At 48.6% G+C, this 20,179-nt stretch overlaps 1 protein-coding gene and 1 pseudogene across 6 annotated transcripts in view; one reads left to right on the forward strand and one right to left on the reverse strand.

The window, feature by feature from the left end:
• Nucleotides 1–20,179, reverse strand: part of cdc14ab (cell division cycle 14Ab) — a 333,919-nt gene that overhangs the window by 293,794 nt on the left and 19,946 nt on the right. For 4 of the 6 annotated variants that reach the window (XM_072511378.1, XM_072511377.1, XM_072511373.1 and 1 more), the window contains exons 2-3: nt 11,091–11,181; nt 10,731–10,806 (exon numbers count right to left, since the gene is read on the reverse strand). In XM_072511378.1, the coding sequence (XP_072367479.1) occupies nt 10,731–10,806; nt 11,091–11,181 (167 nt within the window). Of the gene's footprint in view, nt 1–10,730; nt 10,807–11,090; nt 11,182–11,338; nt 11,683–20,179 lie in introns of those variants that run through there. The other 2 variants (XM_072511375.1, XM_072511379.1) reach the window with 2 other exon arrangements.
• On the forward strand, nt 2,470–3,027 carry LOC140427315 (small ribosomal subunit protein eS10-like; annotated as a pseudogene).

The following is a 20,179-nucleotide window of genomic DNA, read 5'->3' on the forward strand; positions in this document are numbered from 1 at the left end:
TTTTCTATGCCAGCCACGTGCCCGCGCCTCCCGCACTCTCCATTCCCCCCAGCGGCAGACCCCCGCCCCAACTCTCTCTCCGAGCTCCAGCTGTCCTTTGGCCAATGCAGCAGCAACCCAGTTCCTCTCTTCCCCCGCCAGATCCACATCTAGCCATTTTGCTCCCCCATGACACTTCCGTAAGTCAGCTCCTGCTGACCCCGGCCTCTCCCGCCATTCCATCGACCCCCCCAGTGTGAGATTCCCCCCTCCCCATGGCAGTCCGTGTGCGCTCCTCTCCAGCACCGCCCTTCCCTCTCTTCCCCGCCCCCCCCAACGCGGGAAAAAGCCCGTGCTTTCCTGAGCCGGCCCCGCCCCTCTGGCGCAGCTCCTTTTTGCGGCCTTACCCCAACTCCTCATCCCCGGGCCTCCACTCCCCCTCTTCCTCCGTGGGGGCCAGCCCCTCCAACACCGACGCCCACACTATCCCACAGCCCCCACATCAAATCCATTCACCCATCCCCACCCAGCACTCAAACCAAAAGAACATTTCCCAAACGTAATAAACACAGTGAACACAGCAAACATTCCCCCACGACAAACCCTCAATTTGAGTCCAACTTTTCAGTCTGTATAAAGTTCCATGCCTCATCGGGCGTTTCAAAATAGTGGTGCCGATCTTGGAACGTGACCCACAATCGCACTGGCTGCAGCATACCGAACTTCACCCCCTTCCGATGGAGCACCACCTTAGCCCGATTCAAACCAGCTCTCAGCCACCTCCGCACTCCAGTCCTGGTAAATTCGGATCTCAGTGTTCTCCCACCTGCTCCACTCCTTTTTGGCCTATCTCAGGACACACTCTCTGTCCATAAAGCGGTGGAACCGCACCACTACAGCCCTTGGCAGCTAGTTGGCTTTGGGTCTCCTTGCCAGGACCCGGTGAGCCCCATCCAGCTCCAGGGGCCTCGGGAAAGCTCCCGCGCCCATCAGCGAATTGAGCATAGTGCTCATATATGCCCCGGCATCGGGCCCCTCCACTCCTTCAGGGAGACCCAGAATCCGAAGATTCTTCCTCCTCGACCTATTCTCCAGGTCCTCAAATGTTTCCGCCCACCTCTTGTGCAGCGCCTCGTGCGCCTCCACGTTCACCGCCAGGCCCAAGATCTCATCCTCATTTTCCGAGGCTTTGCCGCCCCTTGGGCCTTCTGGGTCCCCACAAGCTTCTCAAATCGCCGCCTTCATTGGCGGCAGCATATCTGTCTTCAGCTCCTCAAAGCAGCGTTTAAGAAACTCCTGCGACCACTGCGCCCATGCTGCTTGGTCTCCACCCGTCGCCATCTTGCTTTTCCTCCCTCGGACTTGTCGCTGCCCCAAGATCACTTTTTTCACCGCTTCACTCCTGGTCCAATCCATACAATGTCGGGGGGACCTTGCTGTCACCTTCCCACACTGGAAGCCGTCGAACAATTGCCGTTGGGGCCCCTCTGGAGAGCCCAAAAGTCCGTTCCCGGCGGGAGCTGCCGAACGTGCGACCTACCTAGGCATAGCCGCAACCGGAAGCGCTAAATTGCCCCTTAAGTGTCCAAAAGGTTAGGTGGGGTGACTGGGTTACAGGGATAGGATGGAGGTGTGGGCTTAAGTAGGGTGCTCTTTCCAAAGGCTGGTACAGACTCGATGGGTCAAATGGTCTCCTACTGCACTGTAAATTCTATGATTCTTTTCCACATTACACAACACTGTTGAAAACACACCAACTATGGATATGTTTGACAATGCTTGCCAAATGTTCACTTTAACCATGCAATGCACATAGCAAGCTTCAGAATTAAGCCAGCGTTACTGTTTGTTGCTGATGTAAATCATCTGTGCTTTCTTATACAATTGGTGACAACCAAAACACAGTAACAGTATTGCTTAAGCCAATTCTGAGTTCAAAGTTCAGCACATTAACCAAAGCAGGATTAACAGATTTCCACTATCGATGCATCACCATAGAAACCTGCATCGAAACAAACTCAGTGCAAGCACAACCCATCTCCCCACAAAAAGATCACACCAAGTGCCAAAAGTCATTCATTTACTCAAAGGACAATCTGCACTGCTTCATTTCAGTGGTGCGTGCAAGTGGCAAAACAATAGCTTTGATTTAATTACATATCAAGCCTCTACCACTCCCCTCTAATATATTCACTTTATTATTCGACAATTACAAATTGCACTACTGGTTACATGTCCTCCAGCATTACCTGGTCAAGGGACAACAAATTTGCACCTTTGCCCAAGTCATTCTCTTTCTTTTGAACCACAAGTTGATGTCCAATATTGGATCTTTCTCCTGACAGCTGGAGCAATCCATTCTTCATTTTAAATATGGCCACATCATTTTCATTTATGAACTAATTATCACCACATGAATACATCTGTAATCCTGCACAAATACCAAAGCATTAACATTCCTCTACCTTATAGTAATTTCAACCATTCTGCTTTAGCCCCATTATAAGAGCTCAAGATGCTGATGCCCAAGAAGAACCGTATTGCTATCTATGAGCTCCTCTTCAAGGAGGGGGTAATGGTGGCCAAGAAGGATATGCATATGCCAAAACATCCAGAGTTGGCTGACAAGAATGTCCCTAACCTGCACGTAATGAAGGCCATGCAGTCTTTGAAATCCCGTGGTTAAGTAAAGGAGCAGTTGGTTTTTGCAACATTTCTACTGGTACTTGACCAATGAGGGCATCCAGTACCTACGTGACTACCTTCACCTTCCTCCAGAAATAGTTCCTGCTACCCTACGTCGCCAGACCCGTCCTGAGACAGCCAGGCCAAGACCTAAAGGTCTTGGTGAGGACCGTCCAGCTCGTCTTCGAGGTGAAGCTGACAGGGACACTTGCAGGCGGACTGCTCCCCTTGGGTCAGACAAGAAGGCTGAAGCTGGTGCAGGTGCAGCGACAGAATTCCAGTTTAAAGGCGGATTCGGCCGTGGTCGTGGGCAACCTCAATAATGCGTACAAATTGTTGTGTAAAATAAAGCCAATTGAAAAACATTATAAAAAAAATTTTTTTAAGTAATTTCAACCATTGATTTTAAAGTGATAAATAATGGTGCTCCAGCAATTAAAATATTTTTAAAATAAATTTAGAGTACCCAATGATATATTTTTTCCAATTAAGGCGCAATTTAGCATGCCCAGTCAAGCTAATCTGCACATCTTTGAGTTGTAGGGGTGAAACCCACGCAGACACGGGGAGAATGTGCAAACTCCACACGGACAGTGACCCAGGGCCACGATTCGAACCTGTGTCCTTATTGCCACAGTGCTAACCATGTGCCACATGCCGCCCTTAAAAATGTTTTAATATATTTTATTCAAAGGGTGGCAGAACAAACAATCACCATACAGCTCATGAACATCAATACAATGGATGTAGTGCAGTTTGTTATTTGTAGGTTTTAGTAGTGTTAACACCCCCTCCCTTTGGTCTTTCTGACCTGATATGTGTCCTGCGCACCACCTTCAATTGAATCTGGCCAGCCTTGTGCATGAGATAGTGGAGTTCATCCTGTACAAGATCGCGCTCCACAGGCCCCCCCCCCAATCTCGATACTTAACCCCTCTTTCCCACCTCTCTCTCGTTCCATCCAGTGGGGGAAGTTTCTTCTGTCTGTACCCACACTGCCCCCGGCTTCCCCAGCCAACCCCGCACACTTTCTGCCTTTGTTGCCCAGTGGTAAGAGTTTGGCAGCACTAGACCCCCTACATGCCACCCCTTCTGCAGGACGGTTCTATGGACCTGGGGTTCTTTCTCACCCACACAAAAGTCGAGATGAGTTTGTCTACCCTGACGAAAAAGGATTTGGGGAGGAAGATCGGGAACTATATAAACACGAATAGGAATCTTAGCAGGACATTCATTTTTATCGTCAACACTCTCCCCGCCAGGGAGAGCAAGAGCAAGTCCCAGCTCCACAGGACCCCCTTCACCAGGCTAGTTAGGTTCCGCTTGTGGAGCCAGGCCCAGATGGGAGCTATCTGGATCCCCTGGTATTTAAACTTGGTTGCGGCCAAGGCTCCGAACTACCGAAGGAGTTCCATCATCTTTCTCAAGCTGGCTAGGGCGTTCGAGATGTACAGCAGCAGGTTATCCGCATAACTAAATACTCTTATGGTCCCTGTCTCCTCTCTGGATACCTCGCCACCCCTCCACTAAACTGAGCACGATTGTCGGTGGCTCAATTGCCAGGGGGAACAGCAGGCATCCCTGCCTCGTGCCTCTGTGCAACCATAAATACTTTGAGCTTGCGGCGTTCGCCGGATGCTCGCCATCGGGGCATTGTATTACAGCTTCACCCACGAGGCGAATACTGGCCAAACCCAAACCGTTCCAGTACCTCAAAAGAGGTACTTCATCCCACCCAATCGAAGGCCTTCTCCATCCTCCCTGGGTGGGGACATGACCATGTTCAGCAGGCATCCAATGTTCACCCGTCAGCTGTCTGCCCTTGACAACCCGGTTTGATCTTCCACAATCACTTCTGGCAAGCATCTCTCCAGTCGCCTGGTCAGAATTTCACTAAAACTTTTGCGTCAGTATTCAGGAGTGAGATAGGTCTGTCTGCCCCACACTCTGCCTGGTCTTTGTCTGTCTTCGGGATCAGCGAGATTGAGGCCTGTGCCAGCGTGGGTGGCAGGACAGGGCGGGGGTCGACAGCGAGTCGTTAAACATCCCAGCAGGTGCAGGGCCAGTACTGCTGTAAACTTTTATAGAGGTCCACCAGGAACCCATCAGGCCCCAGCCCCTTCCAGGACTTCATGGAGTTGATGCATTCTCTGCCCCTTTCCCTACCCACAGCTGAGAAGACCAGCCTGTCCAGGAACTGCCTCATCTCTTCAAGTCCCCCTCCAGGGGCTCAGATGCGTACAGTCCCCGGTAGAGGCTGCTCTGTAGCCGTAACCACCCATCACCCCCATTCATCATTGATCTTTACAATCTCGTGTGGCCGCCAGTTTCCTCAACTGGTGGGCCAGCAGGCGGCTGGCCTTGCCCCCACATTCGGAGAAGGTCCCCCGTACCTACCTAGTTAAGTCAGCTCAAACTCCATTTGTAATCTTTTCCTCTCCACTAGTAGCTCCACGGTCAGGATCATGAAGTAGTGCTGATCCACCTCCAGTATGGAGTCGATCAACTGTCTGGCTGCCCTCTTCCCCCCTACCCCCATGTGCCCTGTATGCTATTATCCCCCCCCACCCCCAGTCTTCAGCACCTCCCAAAATGTGGGGGAAAAAGACTTCCCCGTTCTGGTTACAGCTCACGTATTTGTCAATGGCCAGTACTGTCCTTTCACAAAAGGCCTCGTCAGTGAAGGGGCGGTGTCCAGCTCGTCTCCAACCTCACAACCACATTGGTGCGTGGTCCAAGATGATTACTGCTGAGTATTCCACCCCTATGATCCCTGGAAGCACCGATTGCCCCACCACAAAGAAGCCTACTCGGAGTAGGCCTTGTGGACATGGGAAAAAGAGAGCTCCTTCACCATCGGTTGGTTGAACCTCCAAGTGTCCACCGCCCCCCCCCCCCATCCGATTCAGGAAGACTGTCAGTTCCTTTGCCATTCCCAAACTTGCACCCGTTCTGGGCCTTGACCGGTCTACCTTCAGGTCCAAGGCACAGTTAAAGTCTCCCCCCTCCCATGACCAGTTGGTGGGAGTCGAGGTCGGGAATCTCTGCCAATGTCTTCTCGACGAACGGGGCATTGTTCCAGTTTGGGGCGCACACATATACCAGGACTACGTGTCCAGAACCTCACTTACCATTATGTAGATCATAGAATTACACTGCAGAAGGAGGCCATGTGGCCCATTATGTTGACACCGGCCCTTGGAAAGAGCACCCTACTTAAGCCCATATCCCCTATCCTATACCCTATCCCCATCTAACCTTTTGGACACTAAGGGGCAAATTAACACGGCCAATCCACCTAACCTGCACATCTTTGGACTGTGGGAGGAAACCTTGGACTGTGGAAGGAAACCAGAGGAAACACACAAGCACACACGGGGAGAAAGTGCAAATTCCACACAGGCAGTCACCCGAGGCCAGAATTGAACCCGGGTCCCTGGAGCTGTGAGGCGGCAGTGCTAACCACTGTGCCACCCACCTCCCGAGTCCATCACAGTGTTGGTCATCATGAAGGCTACCCTTTTGCCAAATGGAATTACCACCCCTGTTGCCCTTGTGTCGAAGCCCCCACCCCCCCCAGGCTTCTGAACGAGCAATCTGCCAACTTTTACCAATAGCGAGGGATCAGTCTTGACACCCAATGGCTTGACCCCGCTATGTGTACAGGCCTGCCTTGTAACCATAACTTAGCATAACCCACGAACACCCCGCGATACTTCGCAGTGCAAGTACATGTGGCAGTTCCCCATCAGGCCTCTGCAGGATGAGAGTCAGAATAACCATAATCCGGGGCAAAAGCCACAAATGCGAACAAGAACCGACAAGGCAGAAATTAACACCCACACAGGCAATGCATATCCCCCACCGTTCATATATGTCTATGACCTTGTATCATTCCACTCAGAACATTCCTTTGAACAATTTGTTTGCCTCCTTTGGCTTTTTAAGTGACCCAGAGTTTCGCCCGGTACAGCATGCCGATTCGCAATTGGTTTTTGAAAAATGTCACCTTGGCCATGTTGAACTCCGCCCGGCGTTTAGCCAGGTCGACCTAAATGTCTTGGCAGACACAGATGACATGTCCTTCCCAGTTACAAGTCCTTGTGTTCTTTGCCCAACTCAGGATACTGATACGTTCCTTCTCCTGGTATCTATAGCCTGACGATCACTACCCGCGGTGGTTCCCTGGGACCTGGCGGAGCAACCTGTGGGGGCTTATTGAAGCCCTCCTCCCGAGCACTTTTTGATGTGTACTTGATTGGGCTCCTAACTTCTGTGCCCTCTGGTGGATTGACGATCTGGAGGTTCTGGCGCATAGTTCTCTTAGTCATTTATTCTGGCCTTCAGAGTCTTTTGGGTCGCCGCTAGCAACTTTATTTCAGCCTACAGTGAGGCGATTCGATCGTCCTTTTCGGTGACAGCCTTTTTCACACCTCGCATCGTCACCCCTTAGGCCACCAATCGTCGCTCTACCCTGCCCATCGATCCATGCATGGGGGCCTGCGCAGCCCCGATTGCCGTCTCCATCGCCGACATTAGGTCCGCTTTTATTGCCTCCCTATGCTTCTGCAGTTCTGTTGAGAGGAACTACATCAGCCTCTCCGTCGAGGACTGGGATGGCATTGGCGACTCTGTTGGGTCCGCCATATTCAAGTTTGTGTTGCCACGCAGTTCCACTGGCTCCAATGCTGAGCTTCTGCTCTCTTTACGTCCTGTCTGGTGGATTGCCGACATCACAGATTGAACGGATTATAGATTTTTAAAATATTTTTATTGAACATTTTTTGATAAATACAAAACAATAAACAGACAGATAAACAGGAAACAGACAAAAAATTATAATACCCACATCCCCCCAAAAACAGTTGCCATCTTTTAGAACCCTTCAATTGCACCCCTCCTAGCATACTCAATTTTCTCCTGGTACAAAAACTCCGTAAGACCCCCCCCAGCCATATGGAGGCATCAAGTAGAGAAGCTGACCTCCATTCCAACAGAACCCACCTGCGAGCAATCAGCTAATCCAGAGCTGGGACATCCCCCTGCTCCCATCTGCAGCAGCTCCGGCTGGTCTGACACCCTGAATATGGCCCCTAAGGTCTGGGCTCCAGTTCAATTCGTAGAATCGCTGACATGGTGCTGAAGGAGGAGATCCAAAATCTCAGTTTAGGACATGCCTATAACATACGTACATGGTTGATGGGGCCCCTCCCAAAGCACTCTCACTTATCCTCTAATCCCTCAAACAGCCAACTCACCCTACACCTTATTAAATGCACCTGGTATACCACCTTCAGCTGTATAAGCCCACGTCTGTGCACAAAGGTGTGGCATTCACCCTTCACAGGGCTTCACACCACACTCTTCCTCCAATTCCTCCAACTCCTCCCCCCCCCCCTCTCCCTCCCACTTGGCCTTAACCCCCTCAAAGGTTGCTGTATCCTCTGTAAAGAAAAAACAGTAGACAATGGAATAAAAACAAAAAAACGTGGCAGAATGTTCATCTTCACAGATGGTACTCAGTCTGCCAAAGATAGAAGGAGGCTCTCCTACCTCTGCAGATCGGCCTTAATCTCATCAGGCTTGTAAAATTCAATTTGCAAAGCGGGCCCAATCCCAGGCCACCTGCACCCCTAGGTACCTGAAGTGAGTGCCCGCTAAACAGAACAGCAACACCTCCAGATTAGCTCCCTTCCCTGGCAGAGTCACCAAGTAACACTCACTTTTTTCTAAATTCAGTTTATATCTTGAAAAAGCCGCAAACTGCTTCAACAGCTCCATTATGCCCCCCACTGCGGGGCCTGGGTCCACAGCGTACAATAAAAAAAAATCACACGACAGGGACAATTGGTCGGGTTACTGACAGGGGGCAAATTTTGAGGGATTTTGGTGCCAGTTCATTGGGTCAAAAAAAGATCCAAGAAAGAGTTTCCAGGCGGGAACCACCTTTCGTGCGACCACTCAGCTCATGGTTGCTACCAGAAATCAGCAATTGAAATCTTGATGCCGAGTATGCCCTTATCCCTTGCCCCAAAGTACTACGCTAAAAAAAATTCTGAACACAGAAAGAGTTTCTAAACTTAGGTATATGAATGATATAAAACTAATGCTTTTCTCTGTCTCTTCAGTCATGGACTTTTTGCGATTCTTTTAAATAAAAATAAAAGTTGTCATTTCAATATCACATCCAGCCACTATACTAAACTGCAAATGAAAACCAAGATCATTGGATATAAAACAATCTGAACATGAAACCACATAAGTACAGCAGCATATCTGAACAATGCACACTTGATTCTGTTTCATAGCTCCTCTGTTCTTAGTGAGTCACTGAACATTTATTTTAGCCATTTCACAGTACTACCCTCTATGTTGACACAAATATTTTTAAGAACACAGCTCAAAATTACAGTGACAGCATCACCAAAGGGCATCAATTGATGACCTAGATAATTACATTGTTTCCCATTTTATTGCCACTCGTCTGAGTCAGTGCAGAAGAAAACTGGTATTTAAATCAGCAGAGAAATGGTAAAGATACAAGTTCATAATTTTATCTCCTGGACTTTCACAAGGATTTATTCCTCTAAAATTGTCTATCTTTGCTTGCTTATCATTCTGATTTTGTCTTTAATTATAATCGCTCTGTTGCAAAACAACTTTCTCTCAATTCATTTTCAACACAAATCAGATTTACGCATGTAAGTTTTTAGGTGATGGGCAATAGTCTGCTTGGTTTTCCTTTCAGACAAAATAAAATCAGCCAAGTTACATTCATTTTTAAAAATAGTATTTTTTTACCCCTGGGCCTTTTGGTTAGCATTGGCTCAAGGCTGCAAAAAGTCATCTAGTACCACTTCAGTCTTGGTTAATTATTGTATTTATTTCAGCAGCAGATATTGCAATTGGGCTCTAAAAGTCATAACAATTAGTAATATCTTTCATTAGTGTGAAGCCCAGAAGTATTTGAGGTTGAGGGAAGAGTCTCACAAAAGATGATCTGCAATGATCACAGGTAGACCCATAATTCAAGAGCCTTTGACATCAAGAGATGGGCTGGCATGAGATTGGCAACATTTGTGATTAAACTGGTAACAAATTAGTTCTGCAATGCTGCGATTTGGGCAGTAAGGTTGCATAGTCGTTAGCATAGTTGCTTCACAGCTCCAGGGTCCCAGGTTTGATTCCCGGCTTGGGTCACTGTCTGTGCAGAGTCTGCACGTTCTCCCAGTGTCTGCGTGGGTTTCCTCCAACTTCCTCCCACAGTCCAAATATATACAGGGTGGATTGGCCATGCTAAATTGCCCTTAGTGACCAAAAAGGTTGGGTGGGGTTATTGGGTTACAAGGATAGGGTGGAGGTGTGGGCTTGGGTTGGGTGTTCTTTCCAAGGGCCGATGCAGACTCATGGGCCAAATGGCCTCCTACTGCACTGCACTGTACTTCTATGATTTTATGGTTGAAAACATATTAGTGTCCAAAATCTGGCTGAAGTCCCAAAACCCATTCATCAGTACTGTCCTCCACATTACCAACCACATAACCAACCTAGCTGAGGTTCCTTGTGACTTAGACCACAGCTCATTGTCCCAATCATCTTCAAAGCCTTTGAAGGTTTGTCACAACTGTCATTCCTCTAACAGCAGACAAGTGGTCAGCCTGCACTCCACAATAGAAGACTGATCTTTCAACCATATCACTCCCCTTCAAAAATTCCTTTCCCAAAAAATCAGACTCACTATCAGCTCAAACCTTTACTTATTTCTAACCATTACATCACTGCATTCATTGTACCCCAGATTATTTTATTTTCTGACCTCTTCAACTGAGAAGTGTCAAGCAATGTTATAAAAAATACTAGTTTTCTCCCCCAATTGCTGGGATGATCATCATTGATGATTCTCTATAAATACAGCATTCAGATAAAATTACCACTGGAATACTCATTATGATTTCGCAGCAGGTTTACCCATACATTTGTCACAGGTTTAAAACATCAGCAGTCTTAAATTCATCCGATAACTAAATTCATCCTGTCGCTAACTGATTTTTTTTTTAAGTACTTACTTTCAATTTCTTGTTAAGTTTGCAGCAGTATCGATACAGTTGGGCCAAGTTGAGCGGTCCAAAATCTGCATAGAAACTGAAAAAGATATGCAATTAGAGAAAGGATTCAATTATTACTTGAGTGGAGAAGCCTATCCTTTGCCACATAAGCGCGGCTGGTATAATTAAATATCAATCAGGCACTATCGTTCTTGAATAATCAAAAACAGGATATCTCGGGATAAGATTAGCACACTGGGCTCTTGATTTCCCTTGTGCTGCTACAAGTCCATTAACAAGCCTGGGGTTTCACATATGCACTGTAGTTACTTACAGGAGATCCTTGCAGAAACGTTATTCCCCGTGTAACCAGAAACTTACTTTTCGTAAACCAGCTCCTCGTCAGTGCAGAAGTAGTGTGTATTGACTGTACTTTTCGGCTTGTTTCTCAGAGTTGCGAAGTACAAACGATCTAAATTTGAAAAATAGGAGGGGGGGGGGGGGGGGAAGAAAGGATTAAATCAATGTCAACAGCAGAGCGCTTCACCCTTAAGCCGTGAGCCCAATGGCTCGGCGGGAGAAGTACCTCTCACCCCGAGCACGCTGCTGTAACTACAACACTCACTCACCTTTACTGAACTCGGAGGCACTGATCAGCTCCTGCTCCTCGGCCATTTTAATGAGGAAAAGGAGGGGGGGGTGAGGAGAGGTGCGCGTGCAGAGTTGAAGGGAGGAGGTCAAGAGGGCGCGCGTCCTGGAAGCTCGGGGGAGCAGCGCGCGCCCGGGACGGTTCCAATTTCAAATCTTCTGCAGCGATAACCGCAGACGCAACGAGGCAGCGGTGCCCCGGCTCCGGGACTTCTTCCCAACCACAAAAAAGTAGTGCTCCGCGTCCGCGCCCCTCAACGACTCCTTCGCCGTCGGCTCAGGCCAGTCCACGCATCGCGGTCCACACAACAGTCAACAGTAAGTCACATGCTGGCTGCCTAGCGTTGCCATGGCAGTCGCCCGGCCAATCACCGGATCGGAAAACTTCCCAAAAAGGGGCGGGGCGACGTCGAACTCTGGCGGCAGCTCACCTGCAGGGGGCGCGCCACGAGGGGCGCCCACCCAGGAGCCAGCCCTCTGAATTTAGGATGAGTACCACTGGAGCAGAGAAACAAGATTGCCCCACCAGCCTGAAACCAGCTCCCAAACCCACACCAACTAGCTCCTGAACGTGATGCAACTGCTCACGACTAGTTGCTATCTATAGTTTATTTGATGAAAGATCCAGAGACTGAGGTAATAAAAACAATCATCAATGATTTCAGAAGGTCCTTGTGTTCTGAAGAAAAGTCCTTGATCTGAAACGTGTTAACTCTGTTTCTCTCTGCCGCACCCACCCGGCTTACTCACTCTTCCAACTTCTTCCATCGGGCAGGAGATACAGAAGTCTGAGAACACGCACGAACAGACTCAAAAACAGCTTCTAAATGACCCTCTTATGGACTGACTTCATTAACACTACACCCTGTATGCTTCATCCGATGCCAGTGCTTATGTAGTTACATTGTATATGTTGTGTTGCCCTATTATGTATTTTCTTTTATTCCCTTTTCTTCTCATGTACTTAATGATCTGTTGAGCTGCTCGCAGAAAAATACTTTTCACTGTACCTCGGTACACGTGACAATAAACAAATCCAATCCAATTTTCTGTTTCTATTTCAGATTTCCAGCTTCTGCTGTATTTTGCTTCTGTTTTAAAATAAATGTAATCATTCAATAACTTTGTTAAATTCACATGGACTTGAGGAAAAGTGCTATTTTACAGATTCATGGCAAAGGGCAGGGTGCCTGGCCAGCCAAACAGGTAGGAAGGTGGCTACGAAACATAAAACTGGAGGTTGGAATTTAGGGGAGGTTCTCAGACTGTCAAAAAAGTGAGAAATGGTGTATTGCAGGCAGCCTTATTTGGGGCCAATGTTATTCACCATATACAAAACCATACACCAAAATAATTTGGTTTTAGAGGTGTTTTGTATGCTATCAAAATTTGAAAGAGTTAACAAATGCACAAATACAGGAAAACATGAATAGGCTGGCAGAGCAAGAAGGTACATAGCAAACGAAATTCAATATAGCACAGTGTATAATAAGGTGGTTCATCATCTGGGTAGGATGAATAAGAAGACCACTTATTCAATGAAAAACAATAAACTAAATAGGGTAGATCAACAAACATCTGGGTATACATATTTCATGTATTTTGCAGTAGCCCATTGGAATCAGTATTCATAATCATGAATATTGTATTGAGTTCAGCCATCAATATCGGATTTGTTTATTGTCACGTGTACCGAGGTACAGTGAAAAATATTGTTCTGCGTACAGATCATTCCATACATGAAAAATAACATAGGGCAAACATAAATACACAATGCAAATGCATAGACACAGGCATCGGGTGAAGCATACAGGAGTGCAGTAGTACTCAGTAGAGAAGATGTGTGAAGAGATCAGATCAGTCTATAAGAGAGTAATTTAGGAGTCTGGTAACAGCGGGGAAGAAGCTGTTTTTGAATCTATTAGTGCGTGTTCTCAGACTTTTGTATCTCTTGCCTGATGGAAGAAGTTGGAAGAGCGAATAAGCCGGGTGGGAGGGGTCTTTGATAATGCTTACCCAAGGTAGCAGGAGGTGTAGATAAGAGTCAATGGATGGGAGGCGGGTTTGCGTGATGGATTGGGCTGTGTTCACGACTCTCTGTAGTTTCTTACTGTTATGGGCCAGGGTTTAGAAAACTCCAAAGTATATTATGGAGTTCACCTGACCTACAACTGTTTACTGATTTTGGTTACGATGAGCACGAGAGCCTGCCTTTCAGGAGTTATTCAACAAAGTTCTTAGGCGCTTTTAATCAAAAAACAAGCTTTATTCTACGAATTTAGTTAACATTTGTATAAACTCACACAGTAAGAATTTTTATCAACTACAGACATAAAGACCCCACACAGCTACAGTAATCTATGTATAACCCTTAATGAATTCCCCCTTAACTGTTCCAATTCAATAACAAAATCCGAGTAAAACCAGAAAACCCTTTTCAAAGGTGTGGCCCAGCACACGGCATTCTTACTGTCTTTAAGACTTGTTATTGATAGTCTTGTTCCTCTTTTCAAACAGCAGATTTGAATTCCTTCCAGAAATTATCTCTTTTAAGTTACCAAGTAGTCTAGAAACAGCTTTTAAAATGAAGATAGAGAAACACTTCTTTCAACCTGTGCAGTTCAAAACCAGTCCAAAACTCAAAAGCGAAAGTAAATACTCCCAGAGCCACAGCCCAGCTCTACCCACACAATGACATCATTGAAGCCATGTGATAAGACAAAAACATTTCTTAAAGGGAAACTCCGTAAGTTACATTACGGTCTTGGGCCAAGCAGTTGCCATACCAGGCTGTGATGCAGCCAGATAGGATGCTTTCTATGGTGCATCTGCAAAAGTTGGTAAGGGACAGACTTGAAGGCAACTCAGTAAAGAGCCAACTTCCAGTGACGGGGATGCGCTGAGAAGCCGCACATCAGATGGCTCTCCTCCCCCGAAATGGAAAAATAGGCACTTTATGCCCGACAAACGCCTGTAACCGAAGAAAATCATCCCCAATGAAATGAAGGCAGAAGAAAATATGCCACATAACAGCCAGTCCAGGAGTGGGAAGAGGTCGGACAAACAGCAATCGGCCGAGTCGACTAGCGCACAAGATGGTGAAACTCGGACATCGCCAGAGCAAAAGAAACCGACCCGACGCACAAGAAGCCCCCCCTCACCAGGGGACGGATGGAGGACATTGCTTTCAAGAGTGTTGAGGGAACACCAAGATGAGACAAAAGCAGACATACGGTGGTTGAAGCTGTGACGAACATGCAGGTGGCCCTGGACAAAGCCGAAAAGCGACTGGAGGCACAGGAGGCAACAATTAAAGCTCTGGAAAGGGCTGCAACGGACCAGAGTGGCCGGACCGTCACCTGGAAAAGGAGGTGGCAAGGCTGGTAATGACACAAGGCAACCTGAGAGGAAAGGTTGAAGATCAGGAGAACTGGTTGAGGCGGCAGAACCTGTGGATCGTGGGCCTACCAAAGGGTATCGAAGGTAGGAACCTCACAGTCTATGTGGCCCAAATGCTGGGTAACCTGGTGGGAAGGGACAGCTTCCACAACCCACCAGAAATCGACAGAGCGCACCGGTCGCTCTGACCAAAGACCAAAACCGGGGAACAGCCGAGGGCGATTATTGCAAAAATGCATCAGCACCAGGATCAGGAGAGAATCCTGCGCTGCGTCAGGCAGTCCAAGAACTGCATAGAACATAGAACAATACAGCGCAGTACAGGCCCTTCAGCCCACAATGTTGCACCGAAACAAAAGCCATCTAACCTACACTATGCCATTATCATCCATATGTTTATCCAATAAACTTTTAAATGCCCTCAATGTTGGCGAGTTCACTACTGTAGCAGGTAGGGCATTCCACGGCCTCACTACTCTTTGCGTAAAGAACCTACCTCTGACCTCTGTCCTATATCTATTACCCCTCAGTTTAAAGCTATGTCCCCTCGTGCCAGCCATTTCCATCCGCGGGAGAAGGCTCTCACTGTCCACCCTGCAGCTGGGAAGATCACAAGATCCGGATCTACCAGGACATTGGGACTGACCTGGCTAAGCACCGGGCTGAATTTAACAAAGCAAACGCCGCGCTGTACAGGAATGGCTTGAGATTCGGAATGCTGTACCCAGCCAAGCTCTGGGTCACGTATCAAGGCAGGGAACACTTTTTCACGGTCCCTGCGGATGCTGACGCGTTTGTCGCAGAAAACGGCCTGGAGAAGCGGCAGCAGGGGCAGCGATGAAGAGCCCACTGAATGAGATTTTGATAACGCAGTGTTCTAACAAAAAAAAGCTCTCTCCCTTTTACAGTCTGTACAGCTAACACTAGATCATTGCCAAAGCGACCGCTTTATGCGGGAGAACACTGCCTTGTTTTGGACATGAAAGCAGCGTGAGAGGGAAGGTTGATCTAAGTACAGCTAAGCGCAGGGTAAGGTGAGGGAAATGGCGAACAGGGAGCCCAGAGATCGGGCAATAGGAGGTAGTGCTACAACTCCCGGGAGGGGAGCCACCACACGAGCAAGGTAGCTAGCACCTGGATTCACAAGGAAGAAAGAGGCCTCAGCGCATCCCCAGCAAGCGGGAAGGCGTCTGGCATGGGGGGAGCAGATAACGGAGACGGGGGGTAATTGGGGGAAGAAACAGAGGGAACGGGGGTTTAGCTACAGGATGGGGGGAAAAGAAGATGGGGGGGGGGGAAGAGAGGGTACCATAATGGAGAAATAGGTAAAGAAAAATAGAAGGCATTAGACTGGCTACAACTGGCCACATGTGGCGACTCGGAACAAAATGGCGCTGCAAGCAACCACTTGGGAAGATCCTTGGACAATGGGAAATCCCGGAATGCAGGGGCTCCTCCACATGGCGAACGCATACTTGGCAGCCATGTTGAATGCCCCTGGACAAAGGAAAACCCAGAAGGCAGGGGTCCAACCTCATGGGGAGAACAGTGATCCTGGCCATTTGGACGGACCCCTAACAAAGGGAAACCCCGGAGTGCAGGGGTGCGTCCACCAGGTCAGTATGGTTGATCCCACAGGAGCGGGGGGGGGGGCAAAACCCCCCCATCAGGTTAGTCACCTGGAATGCTAGGGGACTTAACGGCCCAGTGAAAAGTTCCAGTCTTCACCCACCCGAGAAACATGAAAGCCGACATAGTCCAAGAGACGCACCTGAGGGAGAAGACTGACTGCGGGTAAGGAAGGGCTGGATGGGACAGACCTACCATTCCTGCGATGGGACAAGGGCCACAGGGGGTAGCCATTTTGCTAAATAAGAGGATGATGTTCACGGCGACAAAGACTGTTATGGATCCAGGGGGACGGTACTGCATGGATGCGGCACCGGTAGTCCTCGTTAATGTGTACACTCCCAACTGGGACAACAAGGAGTTTACAAGGAAGACCATGGCGGAAATCCCCAACATAGATACGCACTGACTGATCATTGGGGTGGGGGGGGGGGGGTAACTTTAACTGTGTACAGGTCCCACGGATTGATAGGTCGAATCCCAAAACGGGAAAGACCTCCAACATGGTGAAAGAACTCAGCCTATTCATGGAGCAGATGGAGGCGGTGGACCCTTGGCAGTTCACCCACCCAGAGGAGCAAGAGTTCTTCTTCTCCCAAGTCCTTAACATCTATTCAAGGATCAACTTCTTTGTGGTGGGAAAATCGGTGCTTTCAGGGTTAGCAAGGGCTGAATACTCCGCAATCAAAATCTCCGACCACGCTCCACATTATATGGTTGTGAGGTTGGAGAAAGGCTGTGCCCAACGCCCCCATGGAGGCTGGACACGGCCCTTCAGGCCAACAAGGCTTTTTGCGAGAAAATATCACAGGCCATAGGCAATTATATTACTAACTTGGTTGCATGGTGTACCGAAAGTAACCTCTCTCTAAATGTCAGAAAGACCAAGGAACTGATCATCGACTTCAGGAAGCGTAGCACAACATACTCTCCTGTCTGCACCAATGGCTCCGAAGTGGAGATGGTTGATAGCTTTAAGTTCCTGGGGGTCATCATCACCAACAGTCTGGCCTGGTCCACTCACATTGATGCAACAGTCAAGAAAGCCCAACAACGTCTCTACTTCCTACAGAAGCTAATGAAATTTGGCATGTCTGCATCGACTCTCACAAACTTCTACATATGTGCAATAGAGAGCATTCTATCCAGCTGAATCACAGCCTGGTATGGCAACTGCTCGGTCCAAGATCGCAAGAAACTGCAGAGTGTGGTGAACTCAGCCCAGCGCATCACACAAGCTTGCCACCCCCACAGTGATTCAGTATACACTCCCGCTGCCTCAGGAAGGCAGGCAGCATTATCAGAGACCCCTCCCACCCTGGCATTGCCTTCTTCCAGACCTTCCATCAGGCAGAAGGTACAGAAGTCTGAAGACTCGCACATCCAGACATAGGAACAGCTTCTTCCCCACAGCTACAAGACTCCTCAACGACTCCCCCTCGGACTGATCTGTTCCCTTTAAGAACACTATTCTCGATGCCCCATGCTGCTCTTGCCCATGTATTTGCTTTGTTTGGCCCCTTGTTCCGCACTGTAACCAATCACTGTTTGTCAATGTACCATTTGCCAATGTTCTCTGTTGATTATTCTCTTTGTCTACTATGTACGTAATGTGTACGTTCTCTCGGCCGCAGAAAAATACTTTTCACTGTACTTCGGTACATGTGACAATAAATCAAATCAAATCAACCAGGATGGGGAGGGCTCACACTCCACGTTCTGGGAAGCTTTGAAGTCTGTGATCGGGGGAGAAATTATCGCTTTCAAAGCACAAAGGGACAGGGACGAGAGGGCGGCTAGGCAACCGGTAATCAACTCCATACTAGAAGTAGACCGCGATACTCTGAGATTCCAACCGTAGAGGTCTTGGCGGAGAGGATAAAGCTACAGATGGCCTTTGATCTTCTCTCCACAAGGAAAGAAATGCACCAACTCCGCCAGGCACGGGGGACCCTGTACGAACACAGGAACAAGGCCAGCCGCCTGCTGGCTCACCAGCTGAGGAAGCAGGCAGCCACAAGAAAAATAGTGCAGATCAGGGACATTAGTTGTGGAACCGGACAAAGTCAACAAGGCGTTTGAGACCTTCTACCAGGGACTGTCCACCTCGGAGCCCCCAGCAGGGGACTTGGGGATGAAGCAGTTCCTTGATGGACTGGACATGCCAGTTGTGGGGGAAGACCGGAAACGGGGCTTGGAAGTACTGTTAGAACTGGGAGAGGTCATGGAGAGTATTAGCTCCATGTAGGCGGGGATGCGCCGGGACCAGACGGTTTCACGGTAGACTTCTACAAACGATTCTCGACAGCACTGACCCCACTCCAGCAGGAGATGCTCACAGACTCACTGGTAAGGGGCGGACTGCCGCCTACCCAACACAAGCCTCAATCTCATTGATACCTAAAAAAGACAAAGACCCAATAGATAGCGGTTCCTACAGACCCATCTCGCTACTAAACATAGAAGCAAAAATACTGGCTAAGATCCAAGCCAAAAGGCTGGAGGATTGCGTTCCTGAGGTGGTTTCTGAAGACCAGACGGGCTTTGTCAAGGGTAGACAGCTAACTTCAAACATCAGGCACCTGCTGAATGTGACCATGACCCCATCCAGGGAGAGAACATCTGAGGTGATCGTCTCCCGGGACGCTGGAAAGGCCTTCAACAGAGTCGAATGGAAGTATCTCATAGAGGTACTGGAGCGGATCGGGCTTGTAACAGGGTTCACCACCTTGGTGAAATTCCTATACAACGCTCCCACGGTGAGCAGCGGACCAACACTACCAGCTCTTATAACTTCCAGCTGCATAGGGGCACAAGGCAGGGATGGGCATTTGCCCCGCTGCTGTTCACCCTAACGATCGAACCACATGCGATCATGCTCAGGGCGGTAAAGAATTGGAAAGGGATCAGGAGAAGAAGCAGAGAGCAGAGTCTCGCTCTATGCAGATGACCTGCTCCTCTACATCTCGGACCCGCGAAGCAGCATGGAAGGAATCATGGCACTTTTGAACGAGTTTGGAACCTTCTCGAACTACAAACTTAACCTGAGCAAAAGCAAGATTTTCCCGGTGAACCCGCAAGAGGAAGGGCCAGAGCTGGAAGGGCTGCCGTTTAAACAGGCCCAGCGCAAAAGAGGCCCCCACCACGAGAGGCCGACATAGAACATAGAACATAGAAAATACAGCACAGAACAGGCCCTTCGGCCCATGATGTTGTGCCGAACCTTTGTCCTAGATTAATCATAGATTATCATTGAATTTACAGTGCAGAAGGAGGCCATTCGGCCCTTTGAGTCTGCACCGGCTCCTGGAAAGAGCACCCTACCCAAACTCAACACCTCCACCCAACACCAAGGGCAATTTTGGACATTAAGGGCAATTTATCATTGGCCAATTCACCTAACCTGCACATCTTTGGACTGTGGGAGGAAACCGGAGCACCCGGAGGAAACCCACGCAGACACTGGGAGGACGTGCAGACTCCGCACAGACAGTGACCCAAGCCGGTATCGAACCTGGGACCCTGGAGCTGTGAAGCAATTGTGCTATCCACAATGCTACCGTGCTGCCCTTAAGAACAAATAAATCTACACTATATCATTTTACCGTAATCCATGTACCTATCCAATAGCTGCTTGAAGGTCTCTAATGTTTCCGACTCAACTACTTCCACAGGCAGTGCATTCCATGCCCCCACTACTCTCTGGGTAAAGAACCTACCTCTGATATCCCTCCTATATCTTCCACCTTTCACCTTAAATTTATGTCCCCTTGTAATGGTTTGTTCCACCCGGG

The sequence above is a fragment of the Scyliorhinus torazame genome, chromosome 7 (assembly GCF_047496885.1).
Source record: "Scyliorhinus torazame isolate Kashiwa2021f chromosome 7, sScyTor2.1, whole genome shotgun sequence".
Taxonomy (NCBI): domain Eukaryota; kingdom Metazoa; phylum Chordata; class Chondrichthyes; order Carcharhiniformes; family Scyliorhinidae; genus Scyliorhinus; species Scyliorhinus torazame.